Source organism: Amblyomma mixtum, chromosome 1 (genome assembly GCF_055824585.1).
Source record: "Amblyomma mixtum isolate Tamu chromosome 1, ASM5582458v1, whole genome shotgun sequence".
Lineage (NCBI taxonomy): Eukaryota > Metazoa > Arthropoda > Arachnida > Ixodida > Ixodidae > Amblyomma > Amblyomma mixtum.
In genome coordinates, this window is record NC_143012.1 from 240,766,064 (window position 1) to 240,790,755 (window position 24,692).

General features: G+C 47.7%; 1 protein-coding gene across 1 annotated transcript in view; it reads left to right on the forward strand.

Moving 5' to 3' along the window:
• Positions 1–12,331, forward strand: part of LOC149371322 (uncharacterized) — a 94,109-nt gene extending 81,778 nt beyond the window's left edge. The window contains exon 3 of the mRNA XM_089565270.1: positions 7,396–12,331. Coding sequence (XP_089421396.1) covers positions 7,396–7,600 — 205 coding nt within the window. The 3' untranslated portion in view covers positions 7,601–12,331. The remainder of the gene's footprint in view (positions 1–7,395) is intronic.
• The last annotated feature ends 12,361 nt before the right edge of the window (positions 12,332–24,692 follow it).

The window sequence follows — 24,692 nt, forward strand, 5'->3', positions numbered from 1 at the left end:
ATGGTGCCTTGTTTCGGCAGCATGCGGTCGTAGAATTTGTGGTCAGAAAGGAAATTTCGGCAGCAAAAATTCGCCTGAGGCTTCACCGTAGGTGACGCATGCATGAGTGTCAGCACTGTCGGGTGATGGAGGACATTTTAAAGATGATCAACCATCCACTGACACTTGGCCTTGGAGTAGCCAACCTTGAAGTCCCAGCACATGCCAACAAGAAGACTGTTAATGATCTCATCAAATAAGACAGGCACGTTACTTTAACTTAAATAGAGAGATTGCTTGAAATCGAGGTTTTCATGTGCTCAGGAGTTTGCCGTGCGCAACCTGCTCTCGCCGCCAAACGGCTAATGCTCGAGTTAACTTTTCTAGAAGGCCGCATTGTGGCGCTGCCGTCTTTCTAGCGGCGCCTAAGCGTGCTGTCGTCCCTCCTGGCTAGATGGTTCAAATTCCGCGGCGCTATTGGTGCAAGCATGGAGGAGGGACACAAAGATAGGGAAGGCTCTACCAGTATCGCATTTTGCAGCGGAAATCACGTGATTCTGGCGGCCATCTTCTCTACACACTGTTAGCAGTGGAGTAGCATCAGCGGTGCACAGCAGTACAAAGCCGCCATATTGCTCGCTGAACTGTGCGCAACTGGCAATACTGCTTCCACCGTGCTAACGCCAAGCTCACACAGCAACCCAGTGAGCAATATGACGATGCCCAGAGAGCGCTTGGTAACGTCAGGTGCCCAAAGTAGTCCACCCAGCAATATGGCGACGCCAGGTTGGAAAAGTATAGAGATGCTATGGTGGGAGCGGCGACCGTTCGATGTGTCTAGTCTCGCCAAAACGCGCAGGCGCCGGACACACGTGGAGGTAGGTAAACAAGTAAGAAAGAAGATGTAAAATGATGAAAAAAAACTCTGTCCAGACAAGATGGTGGCTTGCCCTCTTCCGGGTTTGTGTGCTTCGACCGGCAGGGCATATGCAACTGGCACCAATGATTTGAAAGGCAAAACACTTCGCGAAGGCATAACATTGTTTATGCTTAGGGTTAGCTGAGACGGAATGTAAAATTTATGTCAGTGTTCACTGTGCATGTAGTAAAGCACTAGTTTATCGGCTCTTTCGTGGAACGTTTGTCCCAATGACAGCAATATCGCAGTGTGCTTTCCGATTATGCGTGATGCCGAGGGCTCGCATTTAATTTGCACAGCGTAGGAGCGGGTCCAAACACCTGGCGCTTTAGCTGCGACCCCGCACAAGCGAGCTGAGCGAAATTTTATGTGGTGACGTATATCCAAGCCGCTCGTGCGACGTGCGCAAATATTATTCCTTCGACGCTGCGTCGATGGTGAAGGGTTAGGTGGGTGCCATCGTAATTAGGTTTGTCCAAAGGCTCACCTCGTGCATGGAAATTAAAAGACAAGTCACGCGCTTCTGTTTTGTTTTGCTGTTTCTTTTTTCCGAACAGTCTCGCAACATGTTATGCCGCATGGAGGTTCTTTCAGCACTGTGAACCTGGCGCGATGTACTGGTTATTGTAGGATGCAGGAGTAGTACGCGCTGTGCGTTCTTTGATAGATATTGTCACGTGGTGGTGACGGCAGGCAGGAAGACAGGCTTGCAGGCGAAGAGTTCGAAAGAAAATTAAATGAAACTTTTGGAGGCAGCGGCTCTAGCAATGACTCAAAAAACGCTCGTGTAGACTATTTTGGTGACGCGCATTAAGAAACCGTAGGTGACCATAATCGATTCGGAGCTCTCCACTACACTACACTACACTACACTACACTACACTACACTACACTACACTGCCAAAGCCACAAACAGTGGCTTTGGTTCGTAAAAGCCACTTAAATACATTGATCTCTTCGCCTGCGATAGTGATAAGACGACTGTCACTCGTCGGTCAAAACGCCGAGGCTCTCAGACATGCTGTAAGTAAACACGAAACCGAATTTCTCCTTAGAGCAGACAGATTAGCGACAGCTCGCTACGCTGAAACGCAGTCTTAATTTGCGCGTTTCTCCTTCTCTGAACGTAAGCTGGAGGGATGGAAGGATGGAAGGATGGAGGGATGATGATTTGACAATTTGGAAGTGAAATGTGACTCGGTACTTGCAGTAAGGAATTTTAAAGGTAAATCTGTCGTAAGGAAAACAAACCATGTAAAGGCCGGCCAATTGTACTGTTGCGGAGGAGACGAGAGAGCACTCTTCTTTCACCCGCCAATCTATTCCACTTGTGATTATATTCCAAATATGATTCTATTCCGATTATTGTTTTTCACTCCATAATATATTCCAATTCCGACTACACAACTACGCAAAATGTATCACATTGATAGATCGCGGCGAGTCCTCATACAGCTACCCACACTGTGGCGCAGCCAATGCTGCACTGTACCAGCAAGTGGCTGTTTCAGACACAGCCGTCGAAGGGGTTTGTGGGACCCAGGCTGTTCTGCCCGGGCAATGCTCCGGAAGAATAGTTCCCTCAAGCCTCATTTTTGCGCGGATAGTACTTCGGGAGACTGTTTGTTTTGCGCGTAGTCCTGCTAAGTCATTCTTCGTTCGGCTTCTATCCCTTCTCCCCTACAAGGAGAGAGAGGGGTGGGAGAGAGGGGACGGTTGGCAGGTAGAGGCTTAACACAAACGCCGACGCCAGCGTAGTTTCCCCTTCATGCCCCCCCCCCCCCCCCCCCCCTCCTAAAGGTATCGCGTTAAAAGGATAGGTAAAAAAAGTGCAGTACATTGAAGTGCTATGGTCCAAGCACTGTCAGCATTGCATGCGCTACGTACTCCGGGCCCTCGGCAAGCAAAAAAGAGCAAAAGAAAAGGCAAAGCCTCAACGACAAAATAATCCCAGCTTTGACAGAAGCTATTTTCAGAGTCCCTTCAAAAGACACCTACAAATAATTTAGCGAAGCAGTGACCCTTAGTTACGGAAGTCTTCGTTTCGAAGTGTCATTCGTGAAAGACTCGAATAAATAACAATATTTCTTATCCCACTCTGATCAACTTTCAACGAAACAGCAAAGTGGAGCTTTTTTGTAAACAACCTCTTCTCGACTTCAAATCGTTTCCAACTTGAGAAGTTCATTCATTACGCCGGCTCTGGGCCTTTCATTTCTTCTTTAAGGAATGAGTTGAGTCGAGGATCGCAGCGGATTAATCTTCTCGTTAAATCCGCGACGAACTGCCTTCCCTTCCATTTCTAGCACGGCGCCACGAGGGGCTAGACAACAGTAAAAAAAAACATCTATGTGGCACCCACACGCTTTCTTCGCAATCAGTAACGATCAGTAACGGAAACTCACATGAAGTTACGGCCTGACTTAGCTCGGAAACGACTGCATAAGCAATGCAAATATGCACAGCAAAAAAAATGTACAGCGGAAAAAAGTGAGGAAAAAAAATGCCATGCTTTGATCTCGATCCACACATGGTTTTGGCTCGTAAAAAGAAAAACATCGTTCGAAAAGGCTTACTGCAGCCGTGTCTGACAACGCAGTTTAAATGCCGGTCACAGCGAGCCGTGCAATCACAACGCAAATGTAAACAAAGAGAGGGCTGTCTATGTTATTCTGAGCTTGCACGCTCACTGCGACAATTTCTGTTGTTGCATGCACTACTGCTGCTCTCTTCTCGAATAATCGTAGCTGGGTCAGGAAGGCTTTCAGAAGTAGACTCCGTCATTCCTCATCGTAATGATACGCCAGTACCGAAGACTCAGTGACGTCACACATCGCTATCACGTGACCCCCTTCGAACCAACCCTAAAGAATGGAGCATTGTCATGTTCAGCTCATGCCTAAAGAATAAGTTGCACTAGAATGTATTACCCAGGTCCGTGAGTCTGTTAGGATTAGAATGCTTGGAAGGGGAGGTGGTGGAGAAAGCGGTAGATATTGCTATCACTGATATTTTTTTTTGCTTCGAGGGAAGGCTAAGATTTTAAATGTTTATCTCCTTTCTTGTATTGCTTTTGTTTTCTGGATTAATGTATGTTTATTACCAGGTCCAGGCCTATATCACTGAGCACTGCATTGGGCATCCAACGCGAAATGTCCTCCTCAAACAAATCCTCAGCAAAGGAGTTCATGCTCGAAAGTACAATGCAGTTTACAGCAACGCTAAGTGACGTCGCTAGTGCTAATAATTTACCCGCCCGTTTCGTCCGAACTGCGTTTCGTTACCGCGTCTACGTTACGCTGCAATGGTTCGCTTTAGGCTGACGCAAAATATAATGGCACTCTGATTTATTTTTTTTTTCAGGGGGGGTGGGGGGTGGGGGGATTAGTTAGAGTTGTTTTTCTTATAGTTTTTCATAGATTAGTTATAGTTGTGCCACATGCGCGCTGCTGTTGTGCGCTCCCAGATTTCCTTAGGGCGTGAGGAGGTAGCTGTTCCGGTCTCTCAGGAGATGCCCTCGACTTAGTCTGGCAAGCTCAGCCAAAACCCGATATTGAGTGACAAAGGGGAGTTGTCGTTTTATGTCCAGCTTTGTGCGGTCGGAAGCCCGAGAATGGATCGGAGTGAAAGGTTCACAAACAAAAACAACCTTTATACAGCAGATAGACGATACACAAGAATTTCTAATCGCTCTCTCGAACACATACAAAGTGATCTACGTAATAAGGTAGCACATGCAAAGCGATACTAAGCATAGGCTACAACACAAATAGAGATCTTGCAGCAACAGTGCACTAATACACGAGAGGCAACCAAACGAAAACACAATTTGTTCACCGGGCATCGAGACACTCAGGAGACCGGAGTATCACGATGCAATGATCGCGGAGGCTGGCCCGCGCTCCCTCGCAGGTCCGTAGCTGAGCCAGTGGTACTTAGCCGGGAGTCATGCGGATGCATTTTAAAATTGGTTTTAAGGAAACGAAATTACGCAGTAACTGTCTCGCATATCTCGGCGGACACCTGAACCGCGCCGTAAAGGAAAGGATAAAGGAGGGAGTGAAAGAAGAATGGAAGAAAGAGGTGCCGTAGTGGAGGTCTCCGGAATAATTTCGACCACCTGGGTACCTTTAACGTGCACTGACATCGCACAGCACACTGGCGCCTTTTGCGTTTCGCCTCCATCGAAACACGGCCGCCGCAGTCGGGTTCGAACCCGAGTGCTCCGGCTCAGTAGACGGGCGCCTTAACCACAACCAGGGCACGGGCTGAACCGCGGTGCTAAACGTCCTTCATTTATATGGCGCTCCGCATCTGTTTGTCACTTGGCGCCAATGGAGACGCGCACATACGCATAGCATCGAAAATGCAAACCCCGCGTCGTCATTGGTCAGACGTGGAGACAGGTCCCAGAAGATTTCGAGTCACTTCTTCCGGACCGACCCGCTGCCGCCGTTTCCGAGCAAAGGGCATCACTCGATAGGCACAAGGTTGCACGATCTCTGTGAATCATGAGTAGATTTCTTCCGATCGTTCTCCTCCGTTCTACGGCGTACTGCAGCGTACTGCAGCGTGTTTTCTTAGCGCGCCAATTTTTGTAACAGCGTATCGCATGACTTAAAGTTCAAACACCCCGTAAAGCATCCTCTTTAAGAGCATTCTCGTTCCATTATGTGAAGTAATCAATCCGTTCGTCTGTTTAATGGACTAGAACCGAAACTGGGCGGCAAATGGCACGTGCTTAGCCGCGATGCAGCTTTGCAAAAAACATTTCAAACCTATTTGAACTAAGGGTGTGCAAACTGTGTGTTTAGAAAGTGAATGAACTACTAGCCAAATTGTAAATCTTTGAATGATTTTTTTAATAATTCGCCACTTAAGGTATTTTTGCGCTCATTTATCAGCGCTACAACGTCTGACTGTGAGAATTATTTTTTTTTAGCATTACAGGGAGCTTCCTGGGCATCACTTTGAGGCGCATTTTCTAATTCGTTCATGCAGCACAGAAACAGTTGAATGCGTTTTGCAAGCTGTTCTATATGCAGACATGAAAAACAGATAATTATTTTGGCAGAAACACACAGCACTGAGTAAATTCTTAAATAGCAGTAGTCTTCCACGATACTTAGGTTTAGGTTTATGGTTGTTTAACGTCCCAAAGCGACTCAGGCTATGAGGGACGCCATAGTGAAGGGCACCGGAAATTTCGACCACCTGTGGCTCTTTAACGTGCACTGACATCGCACAGTACGCGGGCCTCTAGAATTTCGCCTCCCTCGAAATGCGACCGCCGCGGCCGGGATCGAACATGCGTCTTTCTGGTCAGCAGCCGAGCGCCACAGCCCCTGAGCCACCGCGATACTGTGTATCAACAAGTATGTAAGCAGTAGTTTGAAAATAGGTAACATAATATGCAACGTTTGGTGAAATCTTATTACGGTCTATACATGGCTTTATACAGGTTCTTGTACGAACGAAGTGGGCTAACGTGGTTTCTGAAGCACAAGAGGAGAATGCTAGTGAGAACACAGCAATGTGAACGTTTTGATTGACAGTGCCTAAATAATTTTAGTTGTCGCTTACAGGAGGCATGTCCCCTCAAAACACAATCGTAATCCAATTTTTTTAAAGCAAATTGCTGCCCTTTCTTCGTACCACATCACCCCTAGTCAAGATTGCTAGGGATGACAAGCGGGACCTTCTTGCTTCCGGACGCACAGTTTTGCAATTACTGCCATTTTCATTTGTGACGAGAGGGTTTCCCGCCTACATACTTCACGATGTACCTTTGTTTCTTTTTATTTAATAAGACAGGAATTCACTGTTCCAATAAAAGAGGTAGTACATTCACCGAACGTTCTGGAAACATATGGACGTTTATATATGGGATCTTTGTTCGATGAAAAATTACTCTTGGAACGCACTGCACCTACTTTCAAGTTCAATACGTGCGTTCGAAATGGCGCAGACAACTGCGATCAGCATAACGTTCTTTTAAGGTGCTATAAGTGCTGTATGGAACCGCAAATTATTATGCTTACATTACTTTCCGTACTTCTGAATTGTTTCAGTAACGTTATGCCGAGTAAAAACGCATCGGGAAGTCTCGATGACGTTTTGAGCAAGAAGATGGGTACACCGCTGAAACGTCGCCAGTACTGTTAGGCTCGCTTTCAATTGGTCTCAACTTTTATTTTGTGGTTGGCAACGCGTAACACGAATATGAATTGTTTTGTCGTTGGCATTTGGCATGCTCGACCAACTGAATATTCGCATTCTTGACCTACATGCTATCATTGCCACTTTGTCTGACTTCGATATTTCTTCTCTGTTCTCACCTCCCCTCTTTCTCTCTCCTCAAAAACCTTGCCGCCTTTCTTTTCTTCCCTCTATCTCTTACCTTGACCACCTTCTTCCTCCTTTTTTCTTCTCTTTTCCTCTCTATCCTTTGGACTCCGATGCTGCCACGCCGCGGCGTCTGCCTTCGGCTACTCAAGGAACGCCCTGCTAAGCGGCCGGGTGCCGTACCGGAGTTCGGCGGTGTTCTACGGCGAGCCTGAACGGCGCGGAGGGCGGTCGGGTCGACACCGGATGTCCTTCTACGACATGGGCCTGGAGAAGCGGTTCCCCGAGGTGGACCAGCGGGGATTCCACGAGGACATCTTCGAAGAGAGCTTCGGAGACTTCAGCCCCGTCAAGTAGACCCCAGAAAGAGACGACGCGCGAGACACCCAACCTGTCCCCATTGCGAACGACGACCGAGGCGACGCGACGTCGTCACTTTCGTCTGTTCGTTTCTTGAGCCAAACTATAGAGCCGCCTTTTATCTCCGTTACGGTGGGGACCTTGCACTGACGTCACCGTCGGGAAGCTTGTCAAAGCTGATTCGACTTATTGCGCGATTTGCTTCGTTTGGGGCGTTGCACACGAGCAGCCAGAAGGATTTGTTGCAAGCGTCTCTCATACGTAAAGAAATGAAAAATGAACGATTCGGGCAAACCTTGCATTGTGGTCCTCCGCGTACCCCATGCAACTATATAAGCGTGGCCCTCCTAAGAGGCACCCTAAGCTCCGCCCTCCGGATCGTCACGTTTTATTTTCAGTTACGTAGTTGTTTTAAGGATGCTTTACTTCTAGAATAGCGATGTTGTGACCTGAGCTTTGTGCTGAAATAAAATGCTACGACAAGCACGTAGAAGCGCTCACGGAGAGATACTTGGAGGCGAAGCACTGTGGGGATCAGCCTTTTCCCGAATGCACTCTATCGGTGCAGAGACGAAGGCACGGTTTTTATCAAGTAATGACGCTCGGTGAATACTATCTTAATGGAGGTAAGAAATGCAAAGCCTGGAAAGATCACAACACAGTCAGATCACTGATTAAGATGTCCGGTGACCGATCGTAAGCCATTCGTCTCATAGGTGCGTCGGGCGTTAACAAAACCTGACCTTGTAAAACAAAAAAACGCCCTTTCTGCCTTGCCTTGCGTAATGGATGACAGAAACCAGCGGCAAAACAAAGATTGCAGAATCAACAAAGATTGCAGACTTCCTTCGGATTTTATCCAGTCGTTGCCATCGGCAGGTCTTTGGGTTAATAGCGCCATATACTGCGGAGCGCTCAAAAACGAAGCTGGTTAGGAATATGCACGATCGCGGCGAGTACAGAATGGGAGTACGCGTTAAGTTCAACTGGCGCGAAATGTAGACACGTTCCTTCTCTTTAGGTTTCGGGCATCCGTTGAGGAGACCCTACGGAGGTGGACGTTGCACTGAACTTGGTGCTGGTACTACTGTCATGCTGTTAGCGCATGCTTTCTCATAAGCCAGCTGTGTTTTCCGGGCGGGCAGTGGTCAAAAATTGTGCCTAGGCACTGGTAAAAAACGAACTGAACGGATTCCACAGCCATGCTTGCTGATTTAGTGCGGCCGTTGGCCGCTGCGGGCAGGTCACTTAGTTATGGCGCTGTCCAGTGTAGTACGAGGCCTTGCATTTCGTTTTTACAGGGCACCTGTAAATGGCTCGTTTTCCTTTTGAGCGGTGTCGACGAAAGTGGAGGTGCAACCAGATCACGTGGCCGCAAACCAACCAAGTAACTCGTACAACTCTTCTGATTGGCTCTCGCAATTGTGACGTCATCGCGTGGTTCACGCAACGCTTTTGATTGGTCTTGGAATATTGACGTCATGACTCGCGTTTCCACTCCTACATCTCGGATTGGTTCTCACAATTCGTTACGAAAAAAGAACTAATGAGAAAACTTGTACGATGTCTGAATAAAATATTCTAAATACTTCAATAACCATAAAAATAAGAAAGAAATTTCTTCATTCAATGACAGAAATCACCCACAATAGTTTCACATTAATAACGTATTACAGTGTGCCCTAGTCGTTCTGAGGGTTTGTTTTGTTTTGTTTTTTGTTTCTAAGTGATGCTGCACCACGTCACAATAGAAATGTTTTTTGCTGCATCCCAGAAAAGCGGCATGAGCTCGAGTCCGGAGTGGACTAGCGGTCTTCAAGGTGACCTGCAGGCCAATTTTTCGCGTACCATGTAGCCCACGAGACAAATAGCCACCGAGTCGTTTCACGATTTCCACGACGCCTGTAATTCTTGTTGTACAGTCCAGAGTCCTTCGAAGGACAGATTTCATGCAAAACCACTGGCGCGTTCTCACCAAAATTCCGACAAGGCGTGTGATTGTGTAGGATGTGCAACAAGAGCCGTCACAATCAGACTGAAATAAAGGTATAGAAAAATATTCCGGAAAATAAAATGTAAATAGTTGCTTAAGCTTCGGACTGTCTCAGAGCCTTCGGGTAGCGTTACGTGCAAGGGCCACCACAACAACCAACCCGGAGACGGTGCTTCAGCTACCGACACGGTCGAGAGCCCTTGTTAGAGCGGCAAACAACAGCAAATGAAAGAAGATGAAAAAAAAAACACCGATGTTACTTCCGCATGCATTTATATGTAAATAGCTTCTTCCCGCGACCACTGTATTCTCCTCCCTGTTCTGTGTTTCTTAACGTTTCAAACGGGCTTCGTATCGTTCCTTTCAGCTTGGCGTCATGTACAATCATTTCCTTTCACTCTCCGATATCTTTACACGAAAATGTATTCTTCAATATGATAAGCCAATGATATTTTCACCTTGTTCCTTTTTGCTAATAAACAGCCTCCTTTGACGTTGTACCCTTCAGGAGACAAAGGGATGCTGTTGCTTGCTTCGTTGTTGACCTTCACACGCGTCACTTCGAAGCGTGCGAATGATTTATGTTGGCTCCCTGTTATAAGTAGGGTTGCCAAGCGTCCCAATTTTGATTGCACACTGTATCGATTTGACTTAGCCGAGTCACTATAAGTCCCGAATAAGGGTAGGCTTCGGGTTTCACGCTACAAGCTCCGTGGACCGAAAGACAACCAGTGATCACACCCACGGCGACCACTGAACCACCGGCGTCGGCTACGGCTAGTGGCTACAGTAGCCGCAGATGTCGCCAAAAAAGTCGGAACATATCTGTATCGCAGAAGTTGAAAGCCACTGTAGCAAAAAAAAATCTCACACAGCGTTACCACGGTGCAACGAGATATTCCGGAACAGCTGTTTGCGGTTGCGAATATCCTATAATATCGCTTATTCGTTATTCGTCACTGTGCTGTCACCCGTGACGCCGCTGTGTTCAGCCCACTCAGAGTGGTGTGTTTCCTTGGCTCGTTGAAGTAACGTCATAAATGACGTCACTTCATGCAGGCCAATCAGCGTGGCGCACTGCGGTGACGTCATGCGTGACGTTATCGTTGTATTCTTGGTGTCTATCCGGCTGTGTCGACTCCGCTTGTGCTCTTGGCTATTTTCTGTGTTTGTTTTGCTTGGACGAATCTGATATGTTCGAATAAGCAGAAATGAGCGCAGGCTTAGATGACACGAAGGTGAAAGTGTTGCAAGCAACATGTGATAAAAGCAGCAGACAGACAAGGATAGTATCGGTTTAAGAGGCCATAGTTATATAAGTATAGTCTCAGTGGCTGGATATTACATATCGCCAGCAAACTGGGAAAAACGTTTCTGGGAAAATGTGTAAACATGTTTCCAGGGAATCGCGGGGTGATTAAAATTATTTGATTCATTCATTCATCCAGCAACTGCCTGATGAGTTATTTTTGCTTTATTTCTGCAGAATAGTGACCGCTAAGGCGAATTCGCTTTCATAATGCGATACTTTGATCTGTTGCAGGTTTTATCTGTTGTTGCATTGTTGGTGGGCAAAGCGAACGTTCCGCTGCCATGTTACGATTTTTGTTTTATGACTTAAAAGTTACGTTTACTAAGACTAATTATAATTCCTCTATCGACAGGTAGCTGTGTTAGGCAGCCGTCTAACTACTGCTCATATCCCTTTGGGCAAACCTTGGGTAAACATGCGAACAAGACTCTGTTGTACATACGCACAAAAATGCCTGCCTCTCTCTCTCCGTTTGTCTCGACCTCGGATGCTGACGAGTTGGCAACCCTAATTACGAGCGTAGTAAAGGGGTGATACCTCCTACTCACTCTCTCCCTCGCCTGACGTGAGTGACCAGAGCTGTGTTGCAACAGGAAAGAATCACCGGTGGGCACCTGCCAAGAACAAGCAGACATTTTCGAATTTTCATGGATGTTTCTCTTTTCCCCCATGTTGTTGCACACCCGGCATTCGTTGTTGTTGTTGTTGTAGCTCCAGGGAGTTGAAGTTTTCTCCGACTATACCAAAATGCAACGCGCAGTTCACCTGTCCGAATGCCTCACTCGGCCAAATCAGGCGTCAGGTTGTGTCTCGAGAGTTGTTTAAACTCTCGGGTGGGTGTCTTCGTGTGTTTTACTCGGAAATTGTTTGCATAAACTAGCGTATTTGCTTTGTAAATTTGTTTTCAGGCTCGCACGCAGAGTTTGAAGCGCAAGAATCATAACACGAAAAAAGAAAAGAAAGAATGTATATTGACATGTTATCAGGAAGATGGGCTGTTTTTGTTTTATGCACTAATCTGAACAAGAAAATAGCAACATGTTTTATTCTAATGCTACATTGGGGTGTTTTCACACATTTCTGCTAGGGTCTGGAGGTGGGTGAAACTTGGAGACACTGTTCGAAGTGTACATTTACAAGGGCAACGCGATTTGATAGTGCTTTCGGGAATTCTTTTTTTCGTAATGAGACGCTAGAATTTCTTGTTCTGGACTGACTAGTCACCGCTGCTGTTTGCTGTCGCCTGTGTAGTAGTATAGACCGCTTTATTTTCTGCGCTTTACATGCATGGGGTGGGCGAGTGTTGTTCGGGAATTCTGTCTCGGAGAATGCTAGTGAGTGGCTGCTTTCACAATGTGGAACATCAACGCAGCTCTGTTCCCGACGGTGTGCCGATAAGTGAACAATAAAAGCTACTGGACGTATTGTTCTTCAGGAGCTTCGTGTGATTCGAAGGCTCAATCCCCGAGCCGGAAGACCTGACTTCTATTTAACGCCCGCATTATGAAGGAATAAAAGAAAAGTAATCATTACCTCCACGTTATGCCAACCCACGTTCTAAAGTCACTATCAAAAACTTGTTAGCATTCTTAGACTTGAGAAACCAGTATGTCGCAAAGTAAAAAAAAACGGGCATTTGCTCCGTTTTGAGCATGCAGCTAGTCTGAATCGAATGAAAGAGTAGATCGAAGGTCTGGAACCAGATCGAAGGCCTAAAAGAGCAGATTATTTTTCTATCCCAAGAATGTGGTCCTATTCTTCCCGCAAAAATTGTTGCAAAATGAGAGACAAAGTGTTGCTGAACGCTAGTTTGAGATCGCACATTTGTGTTCCTTTTGTGAACAAAAAGCACAAAAAGGCACAAAGCACATCTGTGAACAAAAAACAAGAAATTATGCTATCGTAGGTGGCCGATTACTTCCGAAAAAAAAAGTCAGTCGCTTTGGGTAATTAGGCCAAATGCGGTAATGTGCGCTATAGCATGACGTCCTTTGTCGTTTGGAGCTACGAGCTGTACTAGGTGGTACTAGGCTGCCACCTAATTACCGCCCCAACTTCTTCTCCCGTTTAGCTGCTGTGCAAGCATCATTCGAGTCACGTTTTCCTCCTAACCGCTGCTGCACATTCTTCTTAGCCCGGTGCGCTTAGGGGCTGTGCCGCCTAATCAGCGCCCCGGGTTCTCGCCTGGTTGCCACCGGTAACACCTTGGCAGGTAAGCCACCCGTTGGGAGTGCGAGCAGAGGCGCAATGGCACAAGACAGGTGCTGTAGCAGGTGTTGACATGCGACTTGGGCTGCTTGGGTTGGGTTGCGACCCAGGTTGCTTTTCCTGAGCAGCCTCTCACGATTAATTGGGCTGGCGCCTGACACGATGGACAGGTTGCCCCCACCACCCGGTGGGCAGGTGAACAGCCTCCTATAAAACAGACAGACAGACAGACAGACAGACAGACAGACAGACAGACAGATGGACGGACGGACGGATGTACGAACGGAAGGACAGACAGACAGACAGACAGACAGACAGACAGACAGACAGACAGACAGACAGACAGACAGACAGACAGACAGACAGACAGACAGACAGACAGACAGACAGACAGACGGACGGACGGACGGACGGACGGACGGGCGGGCGGACGGACGGACGGACGGACAGACGGACGGACGGGCAGACGGACGGACGGACGGACGGACGGACGGACGGACGGACGGACGGACGGACGGACGGACGGACGGACGGACGGACGGACGGACGGACGGACAGACGGACAGACGGACAGACGGACAGACAGACAGACGGACAGACGGACAGACGGACAGACGGACAGACAGACAGACAGACAGACAGACAGACAGACAGACAGACAGACAGACAGACAGACAGACAGACAGACAGACAGACAGACAGACAGACAGGCAGACAGGCAGGCAGGCAGGCAGGCAGGCAGGCAGGCAGGCAGGCAGGCAGGCAGGCAGGCAGGCAGGCAGGCAGGCAGGCAGGCAGGCAGGCAGGCAGACAGGCAGACAGACAGACAGACAGACAGACAGACAGACAGACAGACAGACAGATGGGCGGACGGACGGACAACAGCTAAATTCGGGGAACGGCCCCTATAAGTGCTAGCGCACTAAAAAAAATAATTTGCGAACACCAAACACTGTCTTCTAGCTGAAAGCTTTAGTCCGAAAGCACTACTAACGCGGGGCCAACCACGAATCTTGTGTGAGGCGCAAGCTGCAGCCAACGAGAGGAAGCTATGGTAAGTTCGAAGGAGCGTCACGAAAGCTGTGGACAATAAGAGGGTGACCTTGCGGGTGACCTTTGACAAAACCTAGCACAGCCTATGCAGAAATGAAATAAATACTGCCGCGACTGGGTTGCGAACTAGCGGCGGCTTCGCTGGCCGCTGTACGAGAGCACTAAGCTATCGCCGCAGCCGATCACGCCTCGTGTTAAACTGGTTGGTTGGTCAGATCAGCTTAACCTCGATCAGAGCTTAACCTGAGTCTAATATCGTCGCCAGACGTGCCGACGACCCAGCAAAGCAAAACTATGAGCCAACCGGGCAAAGCACATGCTTTCGCACGTCTACTCGATTTAACTACGCTAAAACCCTAACACCTTTTGTTCCACAAATTGTTGAATCCGGTCTTCGAGCCTCCCCACCTCGAGACCCCGAATGCATTCGACGCCCGTCGCACATGCTGTAAGCGATGACAGCGATGCTCCCGATGGTGTCCCGCCTGCGTTGCCACCTCCGCCACCAACACGCGAGTCTGCAGGTCTCCGTGCCCACGGTGCCCGAATTCTGGTCCTCTGACTCGGATCTTCGGTTCCTCACTATCGAGCCATAGTTTCTACTACGCCGCATCGCGTTTCAGATGTCCACGTGCGATCACGCTATCGCTGCACCCCTGCAGCCAGTCTAATAATCGCGCTGGTACGGCGCACCGCAGCAGCCGAGCGTCCTGGAGCCTGTCATCGTCTGCCGGGATGCCGCAGCACATTTCAAGTGCACGGCGTGCAAACGTACGTCGTGAATTCGCGACACTGGTCGTTAAAAACTGATTTGAGCCCTGACATCGGTCCCGCTTGTCTCGTACGGGCCTCTCAGTAAGCATGTCCGAGAAGTCAACGTTCGGAATTAGATAACCCTCACGCTCATGTAACGCCCTGACATCGACACTGCTATGCCTCGTATGTTACGATTGCACATGCATGTCATGGACATTCTAAATAGACTCCTCCCTATTGGCCACGTGCTCACTGCTGCGTTACAGAACCAGAATCTTGTTTTTTCAAGCTGACGTTCTAAAAGAAGCCGCAGGAAAGCCTTGAAGCGCTGACGCTCTTAGCGACAACCGCGCTTTTAGCTGTTGCAAGGAAGCTGCGCAAAGAGGAACACGTGTAATTGAAAACTCGACCAAACGCCCAACGTTGTGTTTCGGGACACAAGGGTCGACAGTTTTACAACACTTGACGGTCATGCTTTTAAAAACTCGCGATGAAAATAGAGGCAATAACATTTCATTCCTATACGTTAAGCGCCAGTAAAGACCATCTACCTCGTTTCACGTTTTTCACCAACGTCATGTAACACAAGTGCAATAAAACTTGACATCGATTTCCTTGAGTGCAGCCGGTATAGCGCCACTTTTCACTAAGTACGTGGCACTTTTATCAACTGGAACCTATTTGTTCAGAAAGCACTCGACAACTATCACTGGACATGTAGCAACGTTCTTTTAAGTCTGTAGCTAAAGGAAAGCGTTTAAATGTGGAAACAAGGTTTCCAAGTTAAACTAACAAAAAAGTTTTCACAACCAATGCTTTCCTGCACAGAATGTTGTGCAAATTTGCCCACCTAACAAAAAAGAAACACGCCACTCTTCTTTATGATACAAACTGCGATACGAACTTCGTTCTGACAGCGCGGACAAGACGAAGACGAATATTGTTTTTTTTTTTTACACCTACACGTTAGATTAAAACTGATGGCTTGAAGCTCTCGTAGGAGCTAGGCCTACAGTGACCCGTGCAGCATCTCCAGTCCTTGTTACTCCTCCATTTCGCTTCCACCTACACTACTCCTTTATCGCTGACTTCCTCCGTTAACGTGAGAATGTAATACAAGTAGGACATGGCAAGAAGACCTGCAAAGACAAGCGAAGAAGCGGACTTTAAGAGGCAACGTCATCCGCCCCGGAATACAGAAATGTATGCGGTACAAGGCCGTGCATACATCAGTGATGAGCAAGCCATCGTAGTCACTCTGTTGTCTCCCTGCATTAAAAGCGCCTAGTGTTTATACTGTTCATAGCTGCAAGCGCTTTCCTGAAGCTTAAGCGAAGAAACTACAACACTATGTATACGTGCTCCGAATAGCCTCGTTCCGTGGAGTTCCTGTTTTGACTGCGACCCCTCGTGTAGGCGCTGTTTGTTACGACACGGCCTAGACAACTGTCGTTCCCGCCGCCTTCTCTGCGTTGAAAATTAAGCGTGGGATCGTTACAAACACGAGACGGGGGCGAAGCGGTTGTTTTCGGAAAGCTCAACAAAGCGTGATAACTGCTTTTGAAGCACGCGAAAAGGAGAGGGAGGGAGGGCAGGAGAGAAAAGGAAAGAATAAGGGAATAAATAAACGGGCTCTCGAATGAGAACCGCCGCTGTGACTATGCCTGATTTGCTTGCTGTCGAGTGACACGACGCCTGTTTACAAAGGCACTTGCCGGACCTCCCAAAACGGATTACACTGCCTTTAATCAGCTCAAGTGTCGGATCGCGTTTTTTACTCGCGGCAGGTTTGGAAGCAGTCCCAAATTGTTTTACTTTTTCATTTTTTTTTTTAATTTCGCAGCCTTATTGTGTGATTTTGTTCCGTACGTGTAAGCATGGTCATAGAAATTCGAGAACACACGTTCTGCTCAGTGATTTTCGAGGCACATTTCGCGGACGTCAAACAAAGCTCAACAAAAGTCGTTTCGAGTTGAGGGACTTGATAGTCTGCTTTTGTCTTTCCTTTAGTTAACTCTCACGACGCTGGCTTGATTTTTTTTTTTACTTTAGCGCCTCGTAAACTGCACGTTGTACACTTAGGGTTGTTCTAGGTCGTCTGGGTGACATGGCTACTGTCGACATTAACAGAGCACCAGCCTCGACGTGCAGTTGTCAGAGCACAAAGAAAGAAAAAACGTGCTTTCAAGAAAAAACTGTTTTGCTTCAAAGGTCCTTAGACTCGCTGCTGCGCTCTCTCTGGCTAGTTAAGCTGTGGGCCCGCATTATTTACTATTTCAGCTCGTTTTATTTAATTTTTTCTTTTTCTTAAAAGGGAAGGGGGGGGGGCATCTGCATGTTTTGTTACCTTTTCCTCTCTCTTTTTTCTCCTATCATTCTATCGTCCCTCCGCCGACTCCGAGGTCGACGTCAGAATGCACTTCCGGCATACACCCTGTCTTTCCTGCCTTGCGCCACTAACAACGAGCTGATACTGCGGCCACTATTGCTCCGATCAATAAGATACTAGATGCCCGGAAAACATTATTAAGGCGAAAGCCTTTAATGGCTCATGCTCGCGGTGTCCGTCCGTGCGCTGGAATCTTGGGAGGCGCAGCTGTGCATATGAACCGTGACGTCACACAGTGGCGGTAGAACGAGCGCACGCGACGGCGGTGACAGCTACACCGCCGCTTCTTCGACAGACGTCTCGTTGCTGTCGAGTGAGTGAGATGGATGGCTCCGAAGCGGCCCAGTGATTCCGCGCCAAGCGTTTCGGGGAAACGGCAGTGGGTTGACCACAAGGCTTTCGCCAAGCACACTTTAGAATTTCCAAAGTATCTTCGGTAAATTTTTTCATTCATGATGGCATCCGCTAGAACCTGTCCGCAATATCTCAGTGAAAAGACAGTGATCACCCCCCCCCCCCCCCCCCCCGACAAGTACGTAGGGCGGTGCATAATAGTGCGTAACAGTGCACTCGCTTTATGACAGGAAGGTACATTTCTGGTAGGTGTCAGCTTCAAACACTTGTTCCGGGAGACAACAAATTTAGCATCCGACAGGAGCTGGCTTCGGATCTGACTCGTGCTTTTCGTGGGCTCCCGTTCTCTAAGTATCTCTCGGCGCGAATGCTAACGATTTGCGAATTGCTAACCAGACAGGCAGTGGCGTAGGTAACGCGCGACAATTCAATGGGTTAGAGGAGTAGAGAGGCGAAATAAGGAGTGGGAGGGGGGGGGGGGGGGGGGCTCATGACAGAACAGCCTGCACGCTGCCTGGCTTCAAACGGCCCCGTAGATCTGCCGCACCCGCTCCGTGATGTATGCGGAAACAACCTTGGGGACACGTGCTCACCTCGCTACATTCGCCCCGGAAATCCCGTCTGCCTTCGCTTTCCACAACCACCCATGTCTCTGAGCTGCATTGTCCGTTTTTCTCGCTCGCCGTCCCGTAGTCCTGTGCTTTCTCTACGCCGGGCAGACCCAAATAGCTTCTCCGAGAAAGCACGGCAGCCGGCGGCGTCGTTTTCAGCGGCCCAATGGTAGTATATGTGGCACGTGGGGAATGTCGATTTCGATTACGACACCTGTCTTTTCTTCCCTCTTTCTTTCTTCCTTTCTTCTTTCTTTCTTCCCTAGACAACTCCCACACCCCTGCATTTTCACTCTCAGCTCGCTACCCTCAGATCTTTTGTATTTTATTTGTTTTCTGTTCTAAGACCTTTACGTTTTGAAGTGCTTTTCTTTTTTTTTCTTCTCTCCTTTCCCTTTTCTTGAACGCGGTCGTCTGAGTCATCAGGTCGTCGGCATTGTGGTGTACGGAATTCTTCGCACCCATCCTATTCCGTGTGATGCAATCCGAACTGATCCTTCCGGTGCTGCTTTAGCGGGTAAAGCGGTTTTATTACGACACTACCCAGTTTTGTTCAAAACTAAATGGGAGTTTGCTTCGAGTTTACTCCCTAAACTCTAAACTCCACGTGGTTTCCACGACGTTACTCGCTGTATTGCCACTGCAGGTATTTTTTTTAATTCTTGTTATTTTAGCCGTTCTTCCCTCTGCCGAAAAGTCCGAACACTGCCCATAAACGCCAACTGTCATTTATTTTACTTTCTTACGCCTTCCTTGCAAAGTAGTTTTCATTTACTGGCACATAAGTCTTTTATCCTTTTATTGGTCCTCTCAAAAAAGAGGTAAAAAAACATAAAAGAAAGAGAGAGGATGCCTGGACCAGCAATGTTTTGCCAGGCTCCAATTGCGTGACCTCCTTTCAGACTCGCATTCTTGTGCCGACCAGAAATTGCGTCGAGCATTCGACTGTTCAGTGCGAAATAGCCGGCGCGATTCAATAATGAGGCACACTTTAAATGACACAACCTCAGATCAAAAAGTCTATGTGGTGCTTATTGAATGCGTAGCCTCCGTAAAACGCACCTTTACAGCGCTCTCGCACAGTCGTCGGCAAATATGACAGCCCTGAACAAAGAATCGAAACAGAAAAGAAAAGAACCAGACGTAGCGCCATAGTTGGGCCTCAGCCGCTGCATAGCGTCCATAAAAAGGGCGACTAAGTAGGCTGAGACATGAGCTGAGAATGAAAGTTTCCCTCTCTCCATCCCTCTCTGGGGATTTCCGAGCTGGTCCACGTGGTTTGAGCACAACAAGTTGACCAGTAATTATCTGCTGTCACTAAGTTGCGCGTGAATGTTATAAGTAGTAGATTTGGAGGTTGACACAGCGCCTCTTTTAATCTAATTGCCTGTCATATCAGCCGAAAACGCCCAGTCAAGCTCGCCTGACCCACTCTCCTGCCCTTTTCCCTTCACTGGTTATAGCGTGAGAAGCCCCATGGGGCCGAAATATTTCCTCGGGTTATAACATTCGCCCATTGGCTGGAGAGAAGGAGTCCCCAGTCCAGAGCGTTCCCATTGGTTCCAGGGAAGTGGCGTCACTAAACCGGATGCGACGTCACTTCTGGTAAAGGCATCAAGAGATGCAGTGCAACCACATTGCCCACACATAGTTGGGATTAGGTGTACCTGAGAATTTTTCTGCCCGTCCCAGCGTCACGCTGGGCACGTAGCGTGCGCTATACCGCTATAGCCTATAGCCTCTGCGCCGCGTCGTGGAGGATATAGGAAGCGCCATGTGGAATCGCAGCCCGAGTGACGTAACGCAAAGCTACAGCCGGAGCGCGCCACACCGTGGATAATGGGCGAATGATGCGTACGCGCTGCTCCTTTCGAAAGAAATATTATCTTACAACCATCGATAATAGAGGCGTTGTTTGAGAACTCGCCAGAATCGTATCGATGAGCTTGCTTCTTTGTGCTCCCCCTGCATCCTATTGCAAAGAAATTAGCGGCACTGGCGTAGCATCAGAGAGCTCAGGTTGATTGGTTTATGGGGTTTAACGTCCCAAAGCGACTCAGGCTCTGAGGGACGCCGCAGTGAAGGGCTCCGGAGATTTCGACCACCTGGGGTTCCTTAACGTGCACTGACATCGCACATGGGCCTCTTGAATTTCGCCTCCATCGAATTTTTTAGGTGCTAGCAAACATAGGTCAGAAACCGCGCTGGAGAAACGCGAGGGAAAGAAGGCTAATACTTGCCTGGACAGACCAAGTTAGGATGTCTTTGTCTACGAGACTCGTAACAATTTGGAACTATACTTATGTCGTATTTTTTTATCGGAAGGGGGGGGGGGGGGGGGGGGGGTTATTGAGGAAAGGAAATGGCGCCGTAACTGGCATCGTCAGGGATGGAAGGAAGGTGGGAGTGAAAGAAGAAAAGAGAAAAATAGGCGCCGCACTAGAGGACTCCGGAATAATCCGACCACCTGGGAATCTTTAATGTGCTCCGACATCGCACAGCACACGGTGGTGCTGAAAAAAAGTTTATCACCCATTAAATATTTGCAGAGAGGTGATTGGGGTAGGTCCGTATTGGCCCCTTCCCCTCATAATACTAGGTGGAATCCCTATTCCTGGGCCCATTGGCAAGCAACGCCGCCCGCGTCCGTTGAACCAAGGCCTTTTTGGGCCTTGAAGTCTTGACAGCCGAGCAGGGCCGCCTCCCAGTCCTCTCTGGTGGGTTTGGAGGGGAGGTGGGTTTGATTGACACGCCCAAACTATGTGGAAGGTGTCAGCCACCTCCCCACTGAACTGGCACGCGCCATCGAAGGATGCACCAACACTGTGCTGTGCCCGGCGGTGCTTAAGCATTTCAGCACGTGGACGCATTCTGCGTTCCACCTCCATCGAAACTGGCCGCCGCTGCCGTGTTCGAACCCGGGCACTCCTACTCAGTAGTCGAGCTGCGCCTTATAACCACTGAGCAACAGCGGCGGGTGGGCGTCGGCGATTGTCGGTACAGTATTTATTCGATGAAAAGATATTTTGTCCCGTTCTGCGTTCTTATTCGACGACTCAGCGTTATCATTTGACATTACTGTGCAACAAGCAAGGCGCAAGTATAAATTCATAATTTTTTTTTTCGCAGTGGTATCGCGCTTCATCGCGCCGTCCTCTCATGTAGCGTCAATGGGGATTAGGAATTCAGGCCACAATGGAGACTCGCAGGACAGAAAAAAATATACCAAACGACGCTGGTTTTAATCACGAGAGGGCAAAACATGGAACGTGAATATGTCATGTACTGTTTATTATTGTTTATAGCACGTTTCGGGTATTCAGTAATTTTTGTTTTTAAGTTGAAAGATGGCAACGTCAATTAACGAATGACAAGGATATTCCAAAACAACGTAAAATAAGATGCCTGGCTTGACAGCTTGTTTGGTTTAAATGACTCTTTTCTGTTCCTTCCGCATGTATTACCAGAGAACTGCAAGTGAGGCCATATGCACGCTCCGCACAGGTAACGTAAAAGAGACTTATATAGTTTACTATTCCTCATTCTACGCACACATATTTACGGTTGGCCAGTCCGTAATAAGGCCATTCTGCTCTGAGTGCCTTTCCCATGGAGCCTTTCTTTCTGGACGCGGTCGCAAGAAGTATTTACCGCAGCCGCGGGAGCAGAATGAACCTTATATGTCTTTAAGTGTCGATGCTCAGGTTCCCAGACGATGGGAAGTGTCCTCCAGGTCGCCCCAGGCCGGAGTTTCTGGAATGAGACTCTTCATTCGAGAAAGGGGGAGCGGGTAAGGATGCATATACGCACCAGGGAATAAGGGAACACCTGTGTTCACAGAAAAGGATTCAGGGCTCAGAGAGGATAGCGGCCTGGAGAAAAGGATGCAGCTGAAATTTCAGTGCGCACTAAAGACGAAGCGTAATGTTTTCACAAGACAACATCTGTTCACAGGTTCGGAACATCTTTTTAACTTGCTTGAGATGTTTTCCAAGCCTTTCGCACTTAGAGAGCAAGCTTAGATCGGCCCCTAACATTTAAAGCCTGCAATCGACCTACACAGCAGAACGATCGAGTAGCAACTTAAACACAAAGAGATACCGAGATCAGGTATTACTAGATCTGTGTGGCTCCGCTAAACAAAAATTCACAGAGCTGCTGTTTTCGATGCCTATTGTCCCTCCATAGCCGGTGCCTCTGCACAGTAGGAGTGTGCGAATATTCTAAAATTTTCAAATAATACGGATCGAATATTGTACATGAAATAGCCGTATTCGGTTCGAAAGTCAGCTTCTGTACCGAATATCCGGAAGGACAAGAATGCGCCATAAAATTCGAATATTCTGTAGTGCATTCAGAATAATAATATTTTTCGTGAAGCTTTAACATTTTTCGGGAAGCTTCACTGGAAGCATTACCGCCACATGGCGTCTCCGTGCACCTTCCTGTAATGCGTGAATTATATTTGCATGATGTTAATGCGACACGACTTTTTTACATCACAGCGTGTGATATTTTTATGTCGTTTTTTTATTGATAATTTAATATCTGTTTCTTTGTGTACATAATTATGAGGCTCCAAACTGGAATACATTTGCCCACAATGCATCAGCGCTTTTTTGCGATTTTGAAAAGATGGTCATAGTGCTTTCGAAATGAAGGATTATGTTCCAAATTGTTATATTTAGCTGATTCCAACAATTGCTTTAGCTATGAGGCATACTGGCTCACTCGTCGACAAATTCATGCGAGCCAACATGCGAACATAAAAATTTAAATCTTTGTTTATGTATTCGATATTTAATTCGACCCTCGAAGCTATAACTATTCTTATTCGATTCGTATTCGCAAACTTTTATATTGTCACACCCCCTAGTGCACAGTAAACTATCTACATCATTAACAACATGTTTTTAAGTTCTGAAGATGGCGAAGCTGGCCGCTTTTAACAGCTAACTTTCTGATTACAGGTTTTTTTTTTTTTTTCAGGCATCTGTATTGTACCAACAGATTGAACGTACATATACTTCAATATTCCCAGCAAGGATAAATGTCTCTTGTGTGCCAACTGTGACCGCACCATCGATGGGCTCCTATAGTCGGATACAACTCAAGAACGAAGTGTCTCTCCCTTTCAAAAGATCCCCATTCAAGCCAATGGCGTAGGTAGATTCTCATGACCCTTCTAGCGTGACAATGCAGGGGAGGGGGTATCCACTTTCATCTGCCACTCCCTGCGTTGTCACCCTAGCAGGGTCACGAGAATCGGCCGACGCCACTGGCTGGATGGGGGTTCTTTGTCGAGGAAAAGCCGCTGAATTCTTCAGTTATATCCGGATATAGCAGCATGCACCCATTCAGTTTCGTTGAATTGTAATAAGTGGTGCACGTTCTCTTAAAATGACAGCTACTGTTTCTTTTTTTAATACGCTACAGTTCGTGCACAAGACGAGTAACCTTTACATACGTAGCCCTTTTCAGCCACGTATTTTAGCCCTTCAGTTCCAACAAATAGCCTTAAAAGCCGCTGGTTGCACTGAAACACTGCAATAATTCATTCTGTTTATGTATCCGAGCTAACGAACACATATTACGTCATTAAATGTACAGAATTGAAACCAACGGTCTACTGCGATGTCATATAGTGAACGCCAGTTAAAGGAAGACGCAATAGGAGTTTCACATCGAGTGACGAGCTTTGAGAAATTCGTCGGAAACCAGGAAACGTCGTCGCGACTGGAGCTGAATCAGATGATTTCAAGGAAATCAGGAGAAGCCTTCGTCCTGCAGTGCACTCCAATGGGACGATGAACACAGAAGTTATCGTGGTGATGAAATGTTTTAGTGTGTTTTTAGTGTGTTTAGGGAGAATTATGTTAGGGAGGGTTCAATCCCGGTCGCCGCTGTCGCTTTTCGATGGAGGCGAAATGCTAGAGGCCCGTGCACTGTGCGATCTCAGTGCACGTTAAATAAACCCAAGGTGATCGAAATTATCCGGAGCCCTATACTACGGCCCTCATAGCCTGAGTCGTTTTGGGACGTTAAACATCATAAAACCATGAACCTTTCGTAACGAATTGCCCTGCGTAACAAAGGCACCGCCGCAAACTAGCCATTCTATTACCTGCGCTACTGGCAACTAAAAAAAACTATTGCTTCAGAACAAACTACGGACTACGCTGCTGGGAAGGGGCTGGAACAGGGACGCCGACAATAATATGTCTTGTAACGCGTTTACAGAAACGCGCTGCTTGAGCGTTTTGCGTAGGCGCATCGCCACCAGCTGAGATTAAAAAGCGTGCTGGAACTCGTTGTCAGAGCTCAGTGTTTGTATAGCAAACGCCGCTTAGAGCCTGCGTGCAGGGGCACGGCTAGAAGTCGCACAATTTGCTTTTTATGTGCCCTATGCGTTT